Source organism: Diabrotica virgifera, chromosome 1 (genome assembly GCF_917563875.1).
Source record: "Diabrotica virgifera virgifera chromosome 1, PGI_DIABVI_V3a".
In the NCBI taxonomy this organism is placed as follows: domain Eukaryota; kingdom Metazoa; phylum Arthropoda; class Insecta; order Coleoptera; family Chrysomelidae; genus Diabrotica; species Diabrotica virgifera.
The window spans coordinates 63083011-63104969 of record NC_065443.1 but is presented as its reverse complement, the minus strand read 5'-3'; the positions used below and the strand labels follow the sequence as shown (position 1 = coordinate 63104969).

The following is a 21959-nucleotide window of genomic DNA, read 5'->3' as shown; positions in this document are numbered from 1 at the left end:
TTCTGTATTTCACATTTTTTTCTAATTCTGTAAATAAAGCAGTTTACAGAGGGTCAAAATATAGTAAATAACCATGTACATCATGTGACACCTTATTTAAAAGCTTTTGAAATACTGATTACAAAAATGTATATTACTTGCGCAAAATTTTGGTCAAATGCTTTATAAATGCGTTCATTTTTTTTTTCGAATCCTGAGAAAATGAATGCGTATTTTTGAAAAATTTAAACGCAGAAGGAAGTATTGCATTATTACCGAGGGCCGAAAGTCCCTTATAATAAACAAAAAGTTGCTTGTGAATGTTATATTTGAAATTAAAAATCATACTAAATTTTCTCTTATCTTCCCTCCTGAACTTATTAAAATAAATACATATTAAGAAGTTTTCAGCCACTTTTGACACTTGGTAATAATGTAATATTTCATTCTACGTTTAAATTTTTCAAAAATACTTATTATTTTCTCAGTATTCAAAACAAATTAATGCACTTAAAAAGCATTTAAGAGGGATCGCGTAAAATTCGAAACATTGATGCTGTACTCGTGATAAATATATAATATAAAAAATTGTTTTTGTTGTAGAATCTTCTTCCAATAATAGTATCCAATGCGCCTGCTGGTATATCTACAAAAATGCTTCTACATTATGGACAGGAAATTCGATCAGGTATGCAATACTTTAAACAATCTATGTAGATTTTAGTTATCTATTATAAGGTTTTATTAAACAAAACCTAAAAAAAAAACGTTGCGTTGGATTCTGTCAAAAACAGAATCTGGTGATTGTGTTTAATACACCCGTGTTGAGCTCCCCCCCCCCCACTTGCAAAAATTAAAAAACGAATAGCCCTGATTTATGAGCTATTTATGAGCTCTCATATTCCGCAAACTAAAAATTTTGAGCTCGTTCCACTGAGCAGGAATTTAATACTTTAGTGGGAGGGGCTGAGTCAGCCCCCACTACTTAAAAATAGGAATATTGAATCGGTTTTTGCGGCAGAATTACGAGCTATTTATGAGCTCTTGAAATTATATAGTTTCGATTTTTGAGCTCATCCCCTTCACCCCCAAACAACCCTTTAATTGATTTAACTTAAGAGAAAAATGCTGAGAAAACTTAAAATATATCGTATTGATAATATAATTCCTACAGCGTATATACTCTAAGAATAAACTATTAAATCACGTGCATTTCGATTATTGAGCTACAACCCCTTCGCAAGAAAACCACCCTAGCTTCCCGGCTTAAGAGAAAGTTGTACTTGAAATGCATTAAATTAATTATTTGGCGACTACATATCATTTAATAATTTATAAGCTTTCAAATTACGCGCATTTAAATCGGTAAATTGCAATTTATTTTATATAGTGCAGTCACTGAAAGTAAAAATCAACGATTACCTTCAATTTCGGTGAACCTTCATCGACTTTCACGAAAATTGGTCAGTGGTTAGAGGATACCTCAAGAAACAAAGGTGACATGATACCACCTTGCGCCTTTACTGTGAGGGTGGATACCGCCCCTTCTCGGGGGTGAAAAATTATTTTATAAAAAATAACTGCACAAATCTATAAAAGAACAAATTATAAGCAAAATGTATTATATAAAGTGATTAAAATAAGTCAATACTTTTTAAGTTATTAAAGATCAAAAATTTTAATTATTCGTGAAAAAAATGCATGTTTTGAAGCGGTTTTTCGTAAATCACTGAAAAACTAAGTTTTTACAAAAAAGTTAATAGTAGTTTTATTCGTATAGCTTATATTCTAAGAATAAACTCTTAAATCACGCGCCTTTCGATTATTGAGATACAACCCCTTCGCAAGAAAACCATCCCATATTCCCGGCTTAAGAGAGAGAGTTGTACTTAAAATAATTAAAATTAATTATTTGTCGACTAGATATCGTTTAATAATTTATGAGCTCGCAAAATATACGCATCTCAATTATTGAATTGCCATTTTCTTTCTATAGTGCAGTCACTGAAGGTAAAAATCAACTATGACCTTCGATTTCGGTAAATCTGCATTCATTTTCACCAAAATTGGTAAGCGGTTTTTGATGCTATCAACTTTTTCTGGAGCTCATTTTGGATAGGTATTTCTAAGTACTTTGATAAGTATTTAGTACCTAAGTGTTATAAAATACATCTCTTTCCCGTTATTTAAGCTTGAATCCTTAGATTTGAACAGTCGCAGAAAAAAATATACATTTAATTACCAATAATTTACTTTAAATTAACATTAAAGGGTTTTTCAAGTAAGCAATTTATTATATTTTTTATTGGCTTCAATTTTAGTGATGAACACTTTTTTTTAAAATCTTACAGTATTTGAGTAATTTATGAAAAATCGCTTTAAAACATGCATTTTCTTTCACAAAAATTAAAATATCTGATCTTTAATAACTCAAAAAGTAATAATTTATTTTAATCACATTATATAACAAATTTTGCTTACAATTTGTCCCTCTCTCGATTTGTGGGGTTATTTTTAATAAAGTAATTTTCACCCCCGAGAAGGGGTGACATATACCCCAGGTTAAAACCCCAAGTTGTTATTGTTAATTCGTGAAAATGAATGGAGATTTACCGAAATCGAAGGTCGTAGTTGATTTTTACCTTCAGTGACTGCACTATAGAAAGAAAATGGCAATTCAATAATTGACATGCGTATATTTTGCAAGCTCATAAATTATTAAACGATATGTAGTCTCCAAATAATTAATTTAAATTATTTTAAGTACAACTCTCTCTTAAGCCGGGAATATGGGATGGTTTTCTTGCGAAGGGGTTGTAACTCTATAATCGAAAGGCGCGTGATTTAAGAGTTTTTTCTTAGAATATAAGCTTTACGAATTAAACTACTATTAACTTTTTTGTAAAAACTTTCAGTGATTTTTTTTCAGTGATTTACGAAAAACCGCTTCATTACATGCATTTTTTCACGAATAATTAAAATCTTTGATCTTTAATAGCTTAAAAAGTATTGACTTATTTTATTATTTTTATATAATAAATTTTGCTTTTAATTTGTTCTTTTATTGATTTGTGAAGTTATTTTTAATAAAATAATTTTCACCCCCGAGAAGGGGCGGTATTCACCCTCACGGTAAAGGCGCAAGGTGGTATCATGTCACCTTTGTTTCTTGACGTATCCTCTAACCACTGACCAATTTTCGTGAAAATCGATGAAGGTTCACCGAAATTTAAGGTAATCGTTGATTTTTACCTTCAGTGACTGCACTATACAAAATAAATTGTAATTTACTGATCTAAATTCGCGTAATTTGCAAGCTTATAAATTATTCAATGATATGTCGTCGCCAAATAATTAGTTTAATGCATTTTAAGTACAACTTTCTCTTAAGCCGGGAAGATAGGGTGGTTTTCTGGCGAAGGGGTTGTAGCTCAATAATCGAGATGCACGTGATTTAATAGTTTATTCTTAGAGTATATAAGTTGTAGGAATTATATCCGCAATACCATATATTTTAAGTTTTCTCAGCATTTTTCTCTTATGTTAAATCAATTAAAGGGTTGTTTGGGGGTGAAGGGGATGAGCTCAAAAATCGAAACTATATAATTTTAGGAGCTCATAAATAGCTCGTAATTCTGCCGCAAAAACCGATTCAATATTCCTATTTTTAAGTAGTGGGGGGGGCTGACTCAGCCCCCCCCCACTAAAGTATCAAATTCCTGCTCAGTGGAACGAGCTCAAAATTTTTAGTTTGCGGAATATGAGAGCTCATAAATAGCTCATAAATCAGGGCTATTTGTTTTTTGATTTTTGCAAGTGGGGGGGGGGGCAGCTCAACACGGGTGTTTAATACTTGGTTAAGACTAGCCAAGGGAAGCTTCTATACATAGGTATGTGAAGAAAATATTATGAGGAAGCAAATAGATTATAACTGAATGACATGGAAAAGAAGAGTACCTGCTTTGGAAATATGTAAAAATTTAAATCCTAGCTGAGTGCTTTCGGCTTATAAAGTCATCTTCGGAGCTATGGCCAATAATTTCAAAATACCACTATGGAGAGAGAGGCGTCCCATGTAAGATTGAAAACATTTTAACTTAAGCAGGATTTTATTTAAGTAAAAAACTTTGTTTCAAGTTTGGAAAATATGTTGTCGGTGGTGAAATTTGCTTTCTTATATTAAAAAATGCAGCTTACAAAAAAGCACGAAATAACGATAATAATGGGAGACCTCAATGCGAAAGTGGGAAAACGTAGATCTGAGAATATCATTGGAGAACATGGATTGCGAAATGAAAGAGGCGATAGGCTGTTTCAATTTTGTCTAGAACAGAATATTGCTATTATGAATACATGTTTCAGATTACCTGCGCGCAGACTATACACATGGAAATCGCCACAATACTATGAGAAAAATTGCGTCAGAAACCAAATAGATTACATCATGATCAACCAGAGATACCGAAATAGTATACAAGGCGCAAAAACTTACCCCGGTGCAGATGTCCCCTCCGATCATATCTTGCTTTTCGCTAAATTTAAAAATAGGCTAAAACGCATAAAAAGAAAGAAGAGAGAACAGAGATCAGACATTAACTTACTCAAGGAAGTAGAAACAAAACAGAAGATATCACAAGAACTTAACCACAAATTCCGAGAACTTAAAAACAGACAAAAGAAAAATGACGTACCAGAAGAATCCGACGACTTAAACCAAATATGGAGAGAACTTAAGACTCTATTTCTATAAGCTGAAGACCACCTTAAACCCACAAATCAAAGAGGCAACAAACCATGGATAACTAATAAAATATTAGAAATGATGAATGTGAGACGGCAACACAAGAACAAAGACTGGAATAAATATAAAGAAATACAAAGATTAATAAGAAAAATAATAGTGCAAGCAAAAGAAAAGTGGCTTGCAGAAACTTGCGAAGAGGTAAAAGATCTACAGAATAAACATCATGATAGACTTCTGCATAAAAAAATTAAAGAAATGTGTGGGATCAGAAACGCTCGGCATGATAGAGTCCTGACCACAATAGAAGAAATAAGCGTTGAATGGCGAACATACATACAAAACCTATTCTCAGACAATAGAACAATAAATATTGATAGACAAACAAACATCGAAAATAACGACTTGCCCATCTTAACATCAGAAATAAAATACGCCTTAAAAAATATGAAAACCGACTACGTTCATAGTGAAATTATACAACTTTTGGAAGAAGACAATTTAGAACTATTGTCAAGACTCTTCAACAGTATATACAAGACTGGTACAATTCCACAAGATTGGTTAACGTCCACGTTTGTGCCTATACCTAAATCAGACTGGGCAAAAAAATGTAACGACTTTCGATTCATAGGTCTCATGCCCTATATTCTGAAACTATTTCTAAAAATTATCCATAACAGAATTTACAAAAAATGCGAAGAAGATATGGGTCCAATACAAATTACAATACGTGAACTCTACTGGAATCAAAACTCCCATGTTAGAACCGGAATGGGTGATACTGAAACCACGAGCATCCAAAGAGGAGTTAGACAAGGTTGTATATTATCACCATTATTATTCAACTTGTACTCCGAGGAAATTTTTGCACGAGCTTTAGATGAAGCTCAAGAAGAAATAAAAGTCAATGGAAAAATCGTGAACAACATCAGGTACGCCGATGATACAGTACTGATTGCTGGCAGTGAAGAACAACTACAAATTCTATTAACCAAAGTAGTGCGAAAAGGAGAACTATATGGCCTTAAGGTGAATGTAAGAAAAACTAAAACAATGGTAATTTCAAAAAAGCACACACCAGTTATAAACATCCTAGTCAACAACAATATCGTTGAACAATTGAAAAAGTTTAAGTACCTAGGATGTTAAATACATGAAACCTTAGACCATGAATAAGAGATTAAATGTAGAATAGAGCAGGCAAGAAACACCTTCTTAAAGATGCGACATTTACTCACTGCCCGCAATCTTGATCTGTCCCTACGATACCACATGATAAAATGTTATGTATATAGCAGGGCTTCCCAAACTGTGCGTCGCAACGCCGCCGAGTTGTCCCAGGGGCGTCGCGTGTCAGACCGGACTTTTAATTTTAATACAGAAAATATATTTATTACAATACTCATATCCTGCAATTGGCAGATAAAATTACTGGGTTTCAGAAGTAGTTGCTCTTATGGAAGAGAAAATTAGGTCAAGAAATTGACTGTTTCCCTGCTTTACAAGGTATTCTACAAGAAAAATCGATAGAAATCCTTGATCCCTCTTTAAAAAATATGTTTACACAACACATGTTATCATTGAGGGGACACTTGAGAAATATCTTCCCGAAGATCTGGAGTAATATGAATAAGTCAGAAACCCTTTCCAGTTATTCACATCATCGACACTTTCAACAGAGGAAGAAGAACAACTGACAGAATTGTCCTGTGATTCCAACCTACAGCTTCAATATGAAAAGGACAAACTATTTGAATTTTGGAGCTCAGTTTCTCATGAATCTCATGCCATCAGCACTGCAACATTAAAGGTTTTACTACCATTTGCGATTTCGTACTAGTTATGCAAAACGGACTTTTCTGCAGTGATAGTAATTAAAAATAAGTACAGGTCAAACATAAACTTAGAAAAAGAAATGAGAGTGGCAATTTCCAAATTGGGGCCCGAGTTTTATAAGTTGTGCTCAAAAAAGCAAGCACATCACTAACATTAACCAGCCAGTTACATAAAAAATCTTTTTATTTTTGTGCCTCTATGTTTCGATTTGGTTCTTAATTTCTAATAAAAATATAAATGTTCGAATAGTTTTTTGTTATAATTATAACCTGTTACTGGGCTAGTACTTACTAAAATTGGTAAGTTTTATTGGGGGTTGGGTTGAGGAGCGTCGCAAAAAAATAGCAAAGTCTCAAGGGCGTCACAGTACGAATAAGTTTGGGAAGCCCTGGTATATAGTATACAATTACACGGCGTGGAAGCTTGTACGTTAACAGTCAGCTCGTTACGACGTTTAGAGAGCTTTTAGATGTGGGTATTTCGTCGTGTGCTGAAAATTCCATGAAGCGACCGCGTTAGAAATGAAGAAGATTTAAGGCGTATGAATAGAGAACGTGAACTCACAGAAATTGTCAAGAAACATCTTATCTTGGACACAAATTTAGACACGACAGGTATAACTTCCTTCAACTTGTGACGATAATATAATTTTATCGTCTAGATTCTAGAGTACGCCAATGAATTAAGTAAAATGTGTTTTTGTACCGTCTCGTACGATATAAAAGTCGGAACGAAAAGCTTAGTTGATTATTATTCTTGGAGCGCTGATCGAAGAATAAAAAACAACAAGGAGATATAAGAGGTGAGTTGTCCCGAATATTTTCCGCTGTCATTTTGGTGAGCTGAACGAATCCGACGGTTTTCCTTTTACCTATCCTTATACGAGCGGTGATCGTATTTCCTAACATGTCTTTTCCTCTGGCGAGCTGAGTGAGATTTCCTCTCAATGCATCTGACGTATTAATAAAAGTAATTCCTAATCCACGCGATCGTCAATATCGTTCATTCATATACAAAATATCATCACATCGGCCCGAACAGAAAGCTCGATGCGTAGGTTATAAATATATTTATTAACGAAATTAACGACTAATTAAGGCTAATTATCTTTTCTTTTGTATATTTTGATTCCAAATAAAAATGTCTTAAAAAGTGAACTTTTGTCTTCGACTGATTTTGTTACCTGGAGCACAAACGTAACGATCACGTTACAAACTTATTAAAGAAGGGAAAATAGAAGGAATGTAACAAAAATAAGAAAACTTTTGTTGGAGTGAAAGTAAAAAGAAATATATACTCCAACAGAAGTAAGGAAAAAAAGAGAAGAGAACTAAATAACTAAATAGTTGGGGCTATTATGAAAATTAAAATGAAGGGGCTTCAGCGGTGAAGCCGTAGTAGGAAAAATACTGCTTTGCAGTAGTACTGAAGAAAGGGGGATTAGAAGAGATAATAGGGATAGCAGTAGAAGTATGGAGAGACAGAGGCAAACTGAATAGAGTTGGCTAGCAAGAGATACAAGAGAACAACTTGACACTCAAGGATGGATACGGCTCGTTTGCATGCCTGTCGAAGAACAGTAGCTCTATGTAGATAGTAATGATGACTAAAAGGTGAAATAATAAAATAAGAATAAGGTACTGAAAGGGAATGAAGATGAATAATTTCCAAAGACGAACAAGATAAATAAATCTAACAAATCATGGGCGCTGAAAATGATCTTCGATCATTCTCCCAGGTATCTTATACTGCTGTCAAATATTAGATATATCAAACCTGTAATAATGAACATAAAGGAGTAATAAAATAATTGATATACAAAATAAGTAAATATTTATTAAAAATAACTACTAGATCTTTGACAATCTCTGAGTTACACAAAGTGCATATCATGTGACTCTAAAATGACATAAGTTATACAAGAAGTTATGTTAGAGATAACTACAATAATGTTATCTATTACAAAATTATATAAATACCTCTTACATATAGGGTACAACTAACATGAGTCTTCTACCAAATGGTTATATTACGCCTGCTACGTACAACTGAATTGAAACCGACAAAGATGAAAATAATGCAAATAAACATATATAAATAGGCATGAGCCTAACTAAGGGAAAATACTAAATGAATTAAGCAAAGTTAAATATGCAATGAATGAAAGTTATAGAAATGAAGTTAAGATAAATACCGAAACGATGACCAAAATTACCCGAGCAAATGCAATAAAATAAAGTAACGACGAATTAACCGAACAAATGAAATAAAGCGAATAAATAAGAAAATATTTGGGAAACAAGCAAGTAATATTACAAAAAATAAATATCAAACCAATAATAAAATATAAAAACCTAATTTTCTAGGCTTATTACCTTGTGTACACAAGTAACTTACCAGAGCTACAATAGTTTGGGAACCAAATATTAATATTCAAATATGTCATATGTATACAAGTATGTCATATAAAAAAAAGGTACGCTAAATCTGAAAAAGTAATTAATAAACATAATGTATCACATAAATGTCTGAAATATAAAAAACCCTAGTTACTCTTATCACCACACTAATTGTTCTTAAACGACTCCTAAAGAGGTTGCTGATGCATCCTCAGAAATGAGCATCAGGATGATGCAAAATCATGCCTCCTGTAGACCCAGGTGCGAAGACGAAAATTGAGCTGGAATTCTCCCCAAAGCTTGCTCCCAATGACATACTCCCAGGTTGACTTGGCGGTGGCTGCAATAAGGTCAAGGTGGCTTCCCTAGGTGGTCAAGGTGGGTAGGACTTCACATGAGGGTTAGCTTTCTTCCAAATGGCTAAAAACATATACTTCGTTTGATTTCTCATATAAACCGGTAAACAAAAGTAAAGAGAAGAAGAAATAATCGAGGAAAACTTTTTAGAAGCAATAACATAAAAAAAAACAACCATTAAAAATGGAACAAAAACTAATCTCAGGTAACCTTGAACTATTTTGAGTTTGAAAACATGAACAAATAATGATGTATGTGAACTTTTAATATGATTTATCTGAGGGAATACCTGTAAAAATATATAGAATTTATAAAAAATATTGAATGTTCAATCGGTTTAAAACGTACAGAGAAATGGTAATTATTTCCAATATTAATTTGAGGACTTCAAAAATGTTTGGTTATGTAAAACCAAAAAACCACATTAATATAAAAGATCGAGATAAAGATAATATAAAGATCGAAATAATCTACATCCTTCACCTAAGGGCTGGCTAAGAAAAATTTAACAATGAACCAACTGTTTCATATATTCAAGGTTAACTAAAAACATTATTAGAAAAAACGATTTACCAGTTAATTTTTTTATTCCTCTTCCACTGATGGTACTCCCATCCCTACTCCAGGAAACCCGTACTCCAGGAAACAAGTGGTGGTAACTTTTCACTATACTTAGTTGAAATAAAAATTAATTTTGAAGAAATTCACCGCCATTCTATGGTACTAACTACCAACACCAACCTGTCAACCTCGCAGCCACCGAGCCACCGGCCAAGTGTCTCTCATTCCTCCCACAGTCAGCGAGGAAAAGGTCAAACTCTCACGGAACACGAATTAAATGACAAGGAACGGTTCAACAACTATGTTCCGTACAGTGTGACGTCACATGAGAAGTCCTTTACGAGAAAATTAAGAAATTGATTAAGCGATCAAGAGAAAATAATTTTTTTAAAAATAATTACAGCGCTAAAAATGATATTATAACGGGTGGACCGTTACAGAAAGACGGGGCCCGGGTAGACGACAAATGACCTTGATGCACAACATCAAACAATGGACAGGATTAGACTTTCAAAGTCTAATAAGAAAAGCCCAAAATAGAGACGACTTTACAGAAGTCATCGCCAACCTTCGCTAAGAAGAAGGCACTTAATGAAGAAGATATTGAAAAACATCTAATACGGCTCAAAGGACTCGCACAAAAATTCTTTAAAATAGTTTAATCATTGTAAGGTTAAAAACTTTACCATCTGAAGCGGACGTTGGCAGCATGCAGAATCTGAGACTTTGAATCTTTTGCTTGGTTTGGGAAATCAATATATCCAAACAGTAATAATATGCATTAACCCTGAAGTACGATTCCGAGTCTGAAATTATCTCATCTTCTAATGACTCTGCAAAAAATCGCGTGTTTTAAAGTGACCATGATAACCTTAGAAACGTAAAATCTAGAGTCAACTTTTTAATTATTGAACTGGCAGTTCCTAACCTATAACGTTACCAATTAATTCTGACGCCGAAATGGCCGACGCCGAAACGGCTGACGTCCACTTGGCTCGTTGCCCAAACGGCGACACCCAAAGGGCCCTGTCGAAACGGCGATGCCCAGATATTTTAGATCCCCAATTACGTGCTTTACACTTTTCTTTGTATGTGTATTTAATAACATTGTAATTTAAATTTTTTAGGAAAATTTAGAAGATATGATTATGGAGTCCTAAACATTAAAAAGTATAAGTCCATATCTCCACCAGAATACAATGTTTCAGCAATTACAGCACCTATTGCTATTTACTATTCCCAAAATGACTTTTTTGCAGCAGTGAAGGTAAATTTAGATTAAATTTTTATGGTATTACTTTTCATTAGAGCTTCGTTTAAAATAAATATTGTTTTTGTAACTACTACTCCTTGACTTAAACAGCGAAGGTAGTGAAACTTCAAAAATATAGATGCAAGGGAACTCATCATCATCATCATTATCACCCTTATCCGTTTTGAGTCCACTGTTGAACATAAGCCTCACGTAAAGAATTCTATTGTTTATAATCTTGAGTACCTCGAATCCAGTTATGCTGGACGCTCTTGATGTCGCATCTTATTGAAGGACGACTCCGATTACGCATCGAGTTTAGGTGTCCATTTTAAATCTTTCTTGGTCTATCTATCATCTCTGACTCTATCAACCTAACCTATCCAGTTCAATTTCTGCGTTGTCACTCTTTTAACTGCGTCCGTAACAAAACTGTTTTCCTAACTAATTGATTTGAAAGTGTTACTGAAGGATATATTTAACAGTGGTCCCTTCAATGCTCTCTTTGCAACTTGTATTATTTATTGATTAATTTTGTGGTAAGAGTCAATGTTTCTGCTCCACAAGTTAGAACTAGGAGTGTACACTGATCAAATTTCTGCTCCACAAGTTAGAACTAGGAGTGTACACTGATCAAAGAGACTTTCCTTTTCAATCACATGGGAACATCTGATCTAAAGACTTCCCTCAGTTTTCCGTACTGTGTCCATGTTCTGGATGATGCTCCTATTTTACTCCTTGTACTGCCTTTTTAGCCAGTACAAAGTTTGGTCATGTATTATTATAAAAAACTTAATTTTAAGGCCATCTCGTGTAGAAGAGCTCTGAAAGTGATTAGTTAGAAAAGATTGATAGCAAATTAGATAGTGTGTTTAGGCAAGATTAAATTTAATTAAATTCACCTTTCAAACTTTCACCCCAAGGCTATACAGGGTGTCCAAGACTAATTTAGCCACGCTATATCTCTTAAACGAATAAAGATTTTCGAATGGGAGAAAAAGTGATATATTCTACTTGTATTACACTTTAATATGGCGTACAAAAAAATCATCCCCTAATTATCCATCCCTTAGTTACAACCCCTAACTTTATTTTTTTAATAGCACCCTGTATATTTTTTTATAGTTTTAGATGTGGTCTTTTATCGTCTATTCAACACATTTTTTGAAAATAAAATCGGTTCCTTAATAACCAAGAAACTATCAGTTTATTTTTGTTAATTGTGTGTCCCAGACTAAAATATCCAGGCTATATTAAACGAATAGACATTTTCGAATGGGACAAAACTAATCTATTCCATTTATAATACACTTTCATATGGCGTAGAAAAAATTCATCCCCTAAATATTCATCCCTAACTTACAAGGTGCTATTAAAAAAAAATAAAGTTAGGGGTTGTAACTAAGGGATGATTTTTTAGGGGATATTTTTTTTCTACGCCATATTAAAGTGTATTACAAATGTAATAGATCAGTTTTTGTCCCATTCGAAAATCTCTATTCGTTTAAGAAATATAGCCTGGATAAATTAGTCTGGGACACATAATTAACAAAACTAAACTGATATTTTCTTGGTTATTTACGGACCGATTTAATTTTCTAAAAATGTGTTGAATAGACGATAGAAGGCTACATCCAAAACTATAAAAAAATATACAGAGTGCTATTAAAAAATTAAAGTTAGGGGTTGTAACTAAGGGATGAATATTTAGGAGATGATTTTTTTCTACGCCATATTAAAGTGTATTAAAAGTAGAATAGACCACTTTCTGTCCCATTCGAAAATCTCTATTCGTTTAAGAGATATAGCGTGGCTAAATTAGTCTGGTACACCCTGTATACAATTTTTTACTCTCATATAATCACTAATTTTAATCTTACATTGTGTTTTCATTACCATAAAACAATAATTTCGATCAATTTAATTTTATAGTCAATTTTGTAGTAATTATTGTAATAATTAAAAAGTAAATTTAAATTCTAATATTAAAATTAAAATCAATTTTAACACATATGTACTAAAACTTAAATTTTCGTAATTACATTGGATTACCTTGGTTAATACATTAAAAATTGCTCTTTCCTGGATGTCAATGTCACTGACATTTGAAGTACAATCGGACACGCGAGACCTGGCGCGTGACCTTGTCGTATTGTGCATTTATCGCTGTGTATTTTCGGGCAAGGTCAGCCGCCAGGTCTCGTTTGTCAGATAGTAGGTATTTCAACTTCCTTTTAAATCATTGACAGACTAAACGTAGCTCAATGAAGACCTAACAGCAAAAAAATATTTTAACGTAAAGCAGTAGAGCACAATGTTGCTGGAAGTAGTCCATTGGCAACCACTTTAAGCCAAACTATTTTATACTTTTTACTATGTAGTTGAAACATATAACTTAACCAGTATTTAGCATTGTGGCTATTTTGCAAGGACAGGGAGTAAGTAATCTTAACCACACTTTTCAATTTTTAACAGTCAAAATTTCAACCTTTTCAATTTTATTAAGTGGGATTACTTAAGTTTAGGTTCACTGATGATGGACTGATAAGTCCGAAAACATTTTGAACGTAATCCTTTTGGATTTTTAAAAATTTTAAATTTTTATTAAAATATACCAACTACACCAGGGAGTGTTTTACTTCAACAAACCTTCGGAAATTATCCCTTTTTGTTCATTAAATTTAAGTTCATATACATTTAATTTATAAAATAAAAAATCTTTAAAAAATTCCTGATACAAGAATAAAAACCGTTAAACGCCGTAAAAATGAGTGGCGCACAGATTATTACAGCGTCGAAAGATCTGATATTAGGTGGCGCAAAAATGTATTTTTAGTTTGATTGAAAATAAAATTCCAGTTTTACTTTGGCAGATTTTGCCACAATAATTCTAAATTTCAAGCTAAACTAGCCACAAAAGATTTCCTTTGATAAGGCTTTCATTTTGAAGCTCTTTTGTGCCGCGTTTTACTTTCTAAGGCGTTGTACTAAATTTAGCAAATACATATTATGGCAAAATATTTTAAAATAAAACTAATATTTTAATTTTCATCTAAATGAAAGTATATTTCTGCGCTACGTAATATTCATATCACCTCTTTTGCAGCTGGAATATTCTTACTCCAGGGTAATAAGCTGGAAATAGACCATGTTCGGGACACTCAAAGGTCCAGGTAGCTGACTACTTTTTTAGTTATTGTAGACCTATAGGAAGGAAACCTACCTATTTCCTGCCTAAAGTTCGCGTCCGTTTCTTAATTAATAACAATTTAGTGCAAAAATCACGATTTTTTCGATTTTTTGCATCCCATTCAAAAGTTAAAGAGTTGACATAAAACTACAAAATTTAATTTTTTAGAACATTGAAAAACTTTCATAATGTCGATTTTTGAAAGTTAAAAAGTTAATTTGTTGCTAAGAAAAATGCAAAATAACTGAAAATCGTTATTTGTTAATAACGCTTACTAAAACTAGATTAGAACTTTAGTGTTTCAATCAAATTTGTGTATTGGGGTACTTAACAAACCCTCAAAATTTGAGACCGATCCAATAATTAGTTTAAAAGTTATTCTATTTGTTTATCCCAGAGACCTTTATTTTGGAATAACATAAGACAGAAAATAATGAAGATAAGGCAATTCTACGTATGGCAAATGAAAGTAGAAAAGTGATACTATCAAAATGTACTAAAACAAGATAAAAAAATTATCTAATATATTCAAAAATACTAATGCCAAATTTTTGAAATTTTGTAGTTTATAAACATTTAGAACAACTTTAAAAATTTTGTCCGTAGAAAAAATCATTTTACATATTCGAAAAGTTGGTATTTTACACGAATTTTTAAAAATGTTGTTCAGTTGGTGACTAGTCGTGGTAAGTTAAGGGGGAGCTGGGAGCCGACAAATGCACGAGTTCAAAAACTAAAAAAGTCAACTTAAAACTACTATCATTTTCTATATCTCGGGATCTACTGAATATAATATTTTGATCTTTCTTTTTTTTAATTTGTATGTAATTTTTCTGTACATTACAACTATGTAATTTGTCTATTTGCAATTTGACATTTATTAATTAATAAACAATCTAATTTGTTTAAACAATTTTTGAAAAAATAATTTTTTCCCAAAAATCCGTTTTTAATCAGACTATCATTATTAATCATAGAAAAAGTTAAGGTATACTTTAATAAATAAATTATCTTCAATAAATAATTATCTAATAAAAATAATTTATTCATTAAAGTGAACTTTAACTTTTTGTATGATCAATAATGATACTATGATTAAAAAATGGATTTTTGTAAAAAAATATTTTTTCAGGAATTGTTTAACGTTCCGATGACCAACCTTTTTTTGTTACACGGATGACCAAGGGAGGGGGGGAAATGACCCCAGGTAAAAAATGCCAATAATGACATTTAACAAAAAAATGAAGTTTTTTTTTTAATTTTTTTTTTAATTTTTTTTATGGCATGGACTTTATGCTATTCAGCCAGTCACAACATGAATATTAGTGTCATGTGTAGTGTGTATGTTGAGTAAGTGTCTTGTTACTTTGCAAAGTCGACGTCATTAGCGTAAAACTACTTGGAATTACACATTATAGACGGTATTTTACTAAACATCAACTTCAGAATATATTTTTTATTCGCAAAATATAGGAAATTTTTTTTATTTCAAAATATGAGGATATCTAGAATGATATTAAAGTCAAATAAAAAAATAGTGGGTAAAAAATTGAAAATACTTTTGAATTTATTAAAGAAAAACTTACGCTGGGGTCACAATTTCCCCCGCTTGGTCATCCGAAGGTTAAACAAATTATACTGATTATTAATTAATAAATTTATAAACAAATTGCATATTTGTAATGTACGTAGAAATTGCATACAAATTAATAAAAAAAAGATGAAAATCCATTGAGCTGCTCCCGAGATACAGAAAATTGTATTAGTTTGAAATTGCTTTTTCGGTATTTTAACTCGGTGGATTCGTAGATTCCCCCTAGTAACCGTTTGAACTACAATTTTGAAAAATCCTAGAGGGTGCTGTGAAGATACAATGTTTATGCAAATTCTTAACAAAAAATACAAATCCCATTATTTAAAATGGCATCAATGAAATTCCTCAATTATTATACACAGATTAGCTGTGAATTAAAAAAAAAACAAATGGATAACTTTGTCCCTAATGAACCCAGGCTAAATTTTTTTATTTGAAAATTCTTGTTAAAATATTAGCTTTCAGAATATATAATAAAAAAATATGAAAAAAATTCTTTTAAGAAACGCTTTTTTTAGTTACGAGTGACTAAAATTAAAAATATTATAAAAAAACAACTAAAAAGCAAAAAATAAAACGAAATGAAAGAATCTAACACATCCGTCAAAGAAAAGCGTGGAGCGTGTTCATCGAATAAACGGTTTTCGCCCCACGCTTTTCTTTAACGAATGTGTTAGATTTTTTCAATTCTTTTTTATTTTTTGCTTTTTAGTTGATTTTTTTATAATATTTTTAATTTTAGTCACTCGTAACTAAAAAAAGCGTTTCTTAAAAATTTTTTTTTCATATTTTTTTATTTTTTACTTTTTAGTTTTACACTTTTCAACTATTAAAATATATCGTCATGTTTTATTAAAATATGTATAAAACATAATATGATGTACTAACATGAAAAGTAGTCGGAATCGGCAAAAAATTTGAAACTTTATTGTTTATTTATGAAGCATAACGTAAACAATTAACGTAAAAAGTGAAATTATGTATTGTTCATATCATTAACTATACAATCCGTAAAAGTTTCAAGTTTTTACATTGTAAAAAACAAGAAAATTTAAGCGTTTTCCATTAAGGCTATGGGTACATAATTCGCAAATATTTTACGGCTATCCCTACCTTCTCTGTCTTTACATGGCAAATTACGTGTAGTAAAATTCACACTGGTATGGATATGTACATATTACTAGAATGTCATTCTACTTGACAATGTCATAACTAGCTTAAAGAGATGGCTTTTGAATGTTCTTGGATAACTGTTATTTTTTGTATAATTGCGAATTATTAATTCAGTTAGTAAATGTGATAATTTTTTCACTAGCTATGTATTCAGTGATTGTAATAATTTATATGTACCTACAACAAAAACTAATACTCAATCGAGAGAAGAGGAAAAGTGTTAAAGTGATTTTTTAATAATATATTGTTACTATGGAACGCTTACATCTTTAACAACAAAATACTTGGATCACAGAATATATCTTAATGTATTCTCTGCTTCTACCTTCCATATATAATCCACAATAAATAACTTTTTATAAAGTTCACCTCTTAAATCAGTTATTTATCAAATACACTATATATCAATATTATTTAAGAGGATCGGTACGTATTTTCGGCTGCAATGCTATTCAAATGGGGATTCATTTTTTTCAAATCCTGAGAAAACTAATAAGTATTTTTAAAAAATTTAAACGCAGAATGAAAGATTACGTTATTAGCGAGGGCCGAAAGTCCCTGAGAACTTCTATAATGTTTATTTTAATAAGTTACAGGGGTGAAAAAACTAAGAGAAAATTTAGGGTGATTTTTAATTTCAAATATCTCATTCAAAATAAACTTTTTATTTATTCTATGGGACTTTCGGCCCTCGGTAATAATTTAGTCTTTCATTCTGCGTTTAAATTTTTCAAAAATATTTATTGGTTTTTTCAGGATTTGAAAAAAATGAACACAATGCCGTGGTAATATTTTCCAAATCTGTCTTTGTCTTACAACGCACTCAACCGAATATAATTTTGTCAGCATATATTGTCAGTCAGACACTGACAATCAGTGACAATTTTAAATATTTGACATTGCATCGGGAATATTTTGAGAAATTGATTAAATATTATTGATATATAGTGTATTTGATAAATAATTGATTTAAGACGTGAACTTAATAAAAAGTTATTTATTGTGTATTATTTGTGGAAGATCCAAGCAGAGAATACATCAGATTGATATATCCTGTGATCCAAGTATTTTGTTGTTAGAGATGTTCAAAATTGTAAGCGTTCCAAAATAACAACATATTATTAAAAAATCACTTTAACACTTTTCCTCTTTTCTCGATTGATTATTAGTTTTTGTTGTACAAATAAATTATTACAATCACTGAGAACATAGTTAGTGAAAAAATTATCACATTTATTAACTGAATTAATAATTTGCAATTATAAAAATAACAGTTATCCAAGAACATTCAAAAGCCATCTCTTTAAATTAATTATGACATTTTCAAGTAGAATGACATTCTAGTAATGTTTACATATCCACACCAGTGTGAATTTTACAACACGTAATTTGCCGTGTAAAGACAGAATAAGTAGGGATACACGTAAAATATTTGCGAATTATGTACCCATAGCCTTAATCAACAACTAAAAATATTCCCGATTCATGTCAAATAATTATTTAAAATTGTCACTGATTGTCAGTGTCTGACTGACAATATTCTATTCGACTAAGTGCGTTGTATGACAAAGATAGATGTGGAAAATATTACCACGGACATTGTGGTCATTTTTTTCGAATCCTGAAAAAACCAATAAATATTTTTGAAAAATCTAAACGCAGAATGAAAGACTAAATTATTACCGAGGGCCGAAAGTCCCTTAGAATAAATAGAAAGTTTATTCTGAATGAGATATTTGAAATTAAAAATAACACTAAATTTTCTCTTAGTTTTTCACCCCTGTAGCTTATTAAAATAAACATTATAGAAGTTCTCGGGGACTTTCGGCCCTCGCTAATAGCATAATCTTTCATTCTGCGTTTAAATTTTTTAAAAATACTTATTAGTTTTCTCAGGATTCGAAAAAAATGAATCCCCATTTGAATAGCATTGCAGCCGAAAAAACGAACCGATCCTCTTAAAATCGATTTTTTTTATTTGAACAATTAATAAACATGAAAAAAATTGTTTTTATTGACTATTCGTGTATTGTTCCCGCGAATGCATATGTCTGCAAATTTTCATTCATTTGCATTGCATCTGCAAACTATTGAACTAAATAAAAGCGTTTAAAAAGTCAAGTTATTCTAAATGTTTATGAACTACAAAATTTCAAAAATTTGGCATTAGGATTTTTGATTATATCGATTAATTTTTTTATCTTTTTTTAATACATTGTGATATTATCAGTCTTCTGCTTTCGTTTGGCATACTCAGAATTGCCCAATGTTCATTATTGTCTGTCTTATGCTATTGCAAAATGAATGTCCCTGAGATAAACAAATAGAATAACTTTTAAACTAATTAATGGATCGGTCTCAAATTTTGAGAGTTTGTTAAGTACCAAAATTATGTACCAGCTTTGGGTGAAACCCTAAAATTCTAAGTTAAATTTACTAAAAGTTATTAACAAATATCGATTTTCATTTATTTTGCAATTTGCGAAGCAACAAATTAACTTTTTAAATTTCAAAAATCGGTATTTTGAAGGTTTTTTAATTTTCTAAAAAATTAAATTTTGTAATTTTATGTCAATTGTTTAGCTTTTGAATAGGGTGCAAACGATCTAAAAAATCGCGATTTTTGCAACAAATTGTTAATAAATAAAAACGGACGCGAACTCTAGGCAGAAAACAGGTGGGTTTTCTTCCTATAGGTCTACAATAACTAAAAAAGTATTCAGTTACCTGGATCTTTAAGTGTTCTGAGAAAATCCTTATGGCCCTGGACTATCTGTACGCCACTAATTTTTAGGCGTTTAGCGGTATTTTATTCTTGTCTTATCTACAGTAACTTCTATATCTCCAGCAATTGACAGCAGTCATAATCTCACTCACATATATACCAAAGTAGCTTGTCTTGTTAATGTAACCTAAAATTATTGTGGTTTTAGGACGTTGAGCTCTTGGCCAGTCATTTACCCAACATAGCAAAGCTAAGGATGATTGAAGACAAACGATTTAATCATGTTGATTACATTTGGGCCAAAGATGTTGGTACAATCATCAATGAGGATGTCATAGCCACTCAGAATAAGTACATACCATCTGAGCCGCCACATGATAATTCGGCAAATACTAGTTTTGGAAAAAGTGCTTGGTATCCAATCATAACAATGCTTCTCACTGCATTATTGTACCAATAAATAAAGTGTTTTAGTACGATCTTGTAATTTTTATATTTTTATTTATGTGTATTTATCTTGTCACCTGCAACTTTATCATTTCCGTATGCATATTAGTCGGTCTATATCAGCCATAGAGATAAGTACCCTACGTTTTTCAAACAGGAACACCCATGTTGCTCTCTTCTTCTTATGGTGTCGTGCACCGAATTATCTTACGGTCAGACGTCTTTCTTTTGCGGCATGCAAAAGTTCGCCAGTGTTATTTATGCCTCCCCAGTTTTTTATATTTCGCAGTCACGACATTTGTTTGCAGATACTTAGGTGTGGAAATATCTAGCGACAGGCATCTGTGGCAAGAATCAAAACAGCAGGCAACGAAAGCAGCGAGATTATCTGGTTTCCTGAGGGATATAATCTGGCGGAATAAATATATGAGCACCGAAAGCAAAGTCCGCATTTATAAGACATGTGTTAGACCCGTACTGACATACGCAGCTGAGACAAGGGCCGAGACAACAAAGACCAAACAAATAATGAGAACAACAGAGATGAAAACCCTAAGATCCATAAGAGGTATCACACTCAGAGATAGAATACGAAACGAAGACACATTGAGAGAGCTAGGCGTTCAAGACGTAGTGAGATGGACAAGAGCGCGACGACGCATGTGGAGAGACCACGTAGATCCGATGGACCCTGAACGTATGGCGCATTGGGCGAAAACACAGAAGCCCAACACCAAGCGACCCATAGGAAGACCCAAAAAACGATGGTACGAGAGTTGGAGCTCTGGATCGCAGCAAAGACTGTAACAGAAGAAACAGGACATAGTCCTATTACAAGAAGAAGAAGAAGAAGAAGACATTTGTTTGCGACCTACTCTACTCTTGCCCTCAATATTTTCTTGGATGATTAGTTGAGGGATTGCGTCTTTTCAAGGGCCTGCATCTGAACACCTCCAACCAGCAGGGGCTACGTGGAACCGAAGTCTCTCCAAGATCTGGTTACGGCCGTGGAGATCCCTCGCCGGAGCCAACGCAGATAAGTAGCCCTCTTGCAGCCAGACGTTAGCAAAGTGCTACTAAACAGTTAGTGTCGTTGAATTAATAAATGAATTAATTTCATTTATTAATAACTTTTATTTTTCTCTTAAAATGGTAATAATGCGTATGTGATTTAGTTTACCTGGGTTAATAAACGAATGTGTGAAGTTACTTTTAAATTCTATTAAATAAACTCCCGTAAATCCTTGGAAAAGTGATTTATTTTTGCATAACACAGGACCTACCCCAGTCTGAGCTAGCCAATCAGTCGTGTGATGGATGACGGAAGTTAAGTTTAACGTTTGAGTTAAAGTTAAGATAACTCTCAGGAATAACGTGCCCATAACTATATAGGTAAAATTTGGTGTGATGTATCGCTCGCAGTTATGAGATAGTTATATCATCAACGTTATATTAGAAAGAAGTTTTGAGGAACAAATTTTGAAGTAACAAAGAGAACCTTATGTACAAATAGCACAAGTTGGAGTGAGCGCGAGAGATTGTTCCGAACATACCCGTCGTCGGCTACCGCCGATGACCGAACAGCAAACAGCTGTTTGGGTTTGTTGGTGTTTCTAAGTTGCTTTCAAACGGTAGATAGAAACAGGGTTGCCAGATTGGTGTATTTTCCCAAAATTTTGGGTTAATTTGAAAGCGTCTATTG

General features: G+C 32.2%; 1 protein-coding gene across 3 annotated transcripts in view; it reads left to right on the top strand.

The window, feature by feature from the left end:
* The window catches only part of LOC114329267 (lipase 1), a 128126-nt gene extending 107837 nt beyond the window's left edge, over positions 1 to 20289 (top strand). For all 3 annotated transcript variants that reach the window (XM_050658775.1, XM_050658827.1, XM_050658708.1), the window contains 3 exons: positions 583 to 667; positions 11004 to 11143; positions 20019 to 20289. In XM_050658775.1, coding sequence (XP_050514732.1) covers positions 583 to 667; positions 11004 to 11143; positions 20019 to 20270 — 477 coding nt within the window. In that variant the 3' untranslated portion in view covers positions 20271 to 20289. The remainder of the gene's footprint in view (positions 1 to 582; positions 668 to 11003; positions 11144 to 20018) is intronic.
* Positions 20290 to 21959: the final 1670 nt, after the last annotated feature.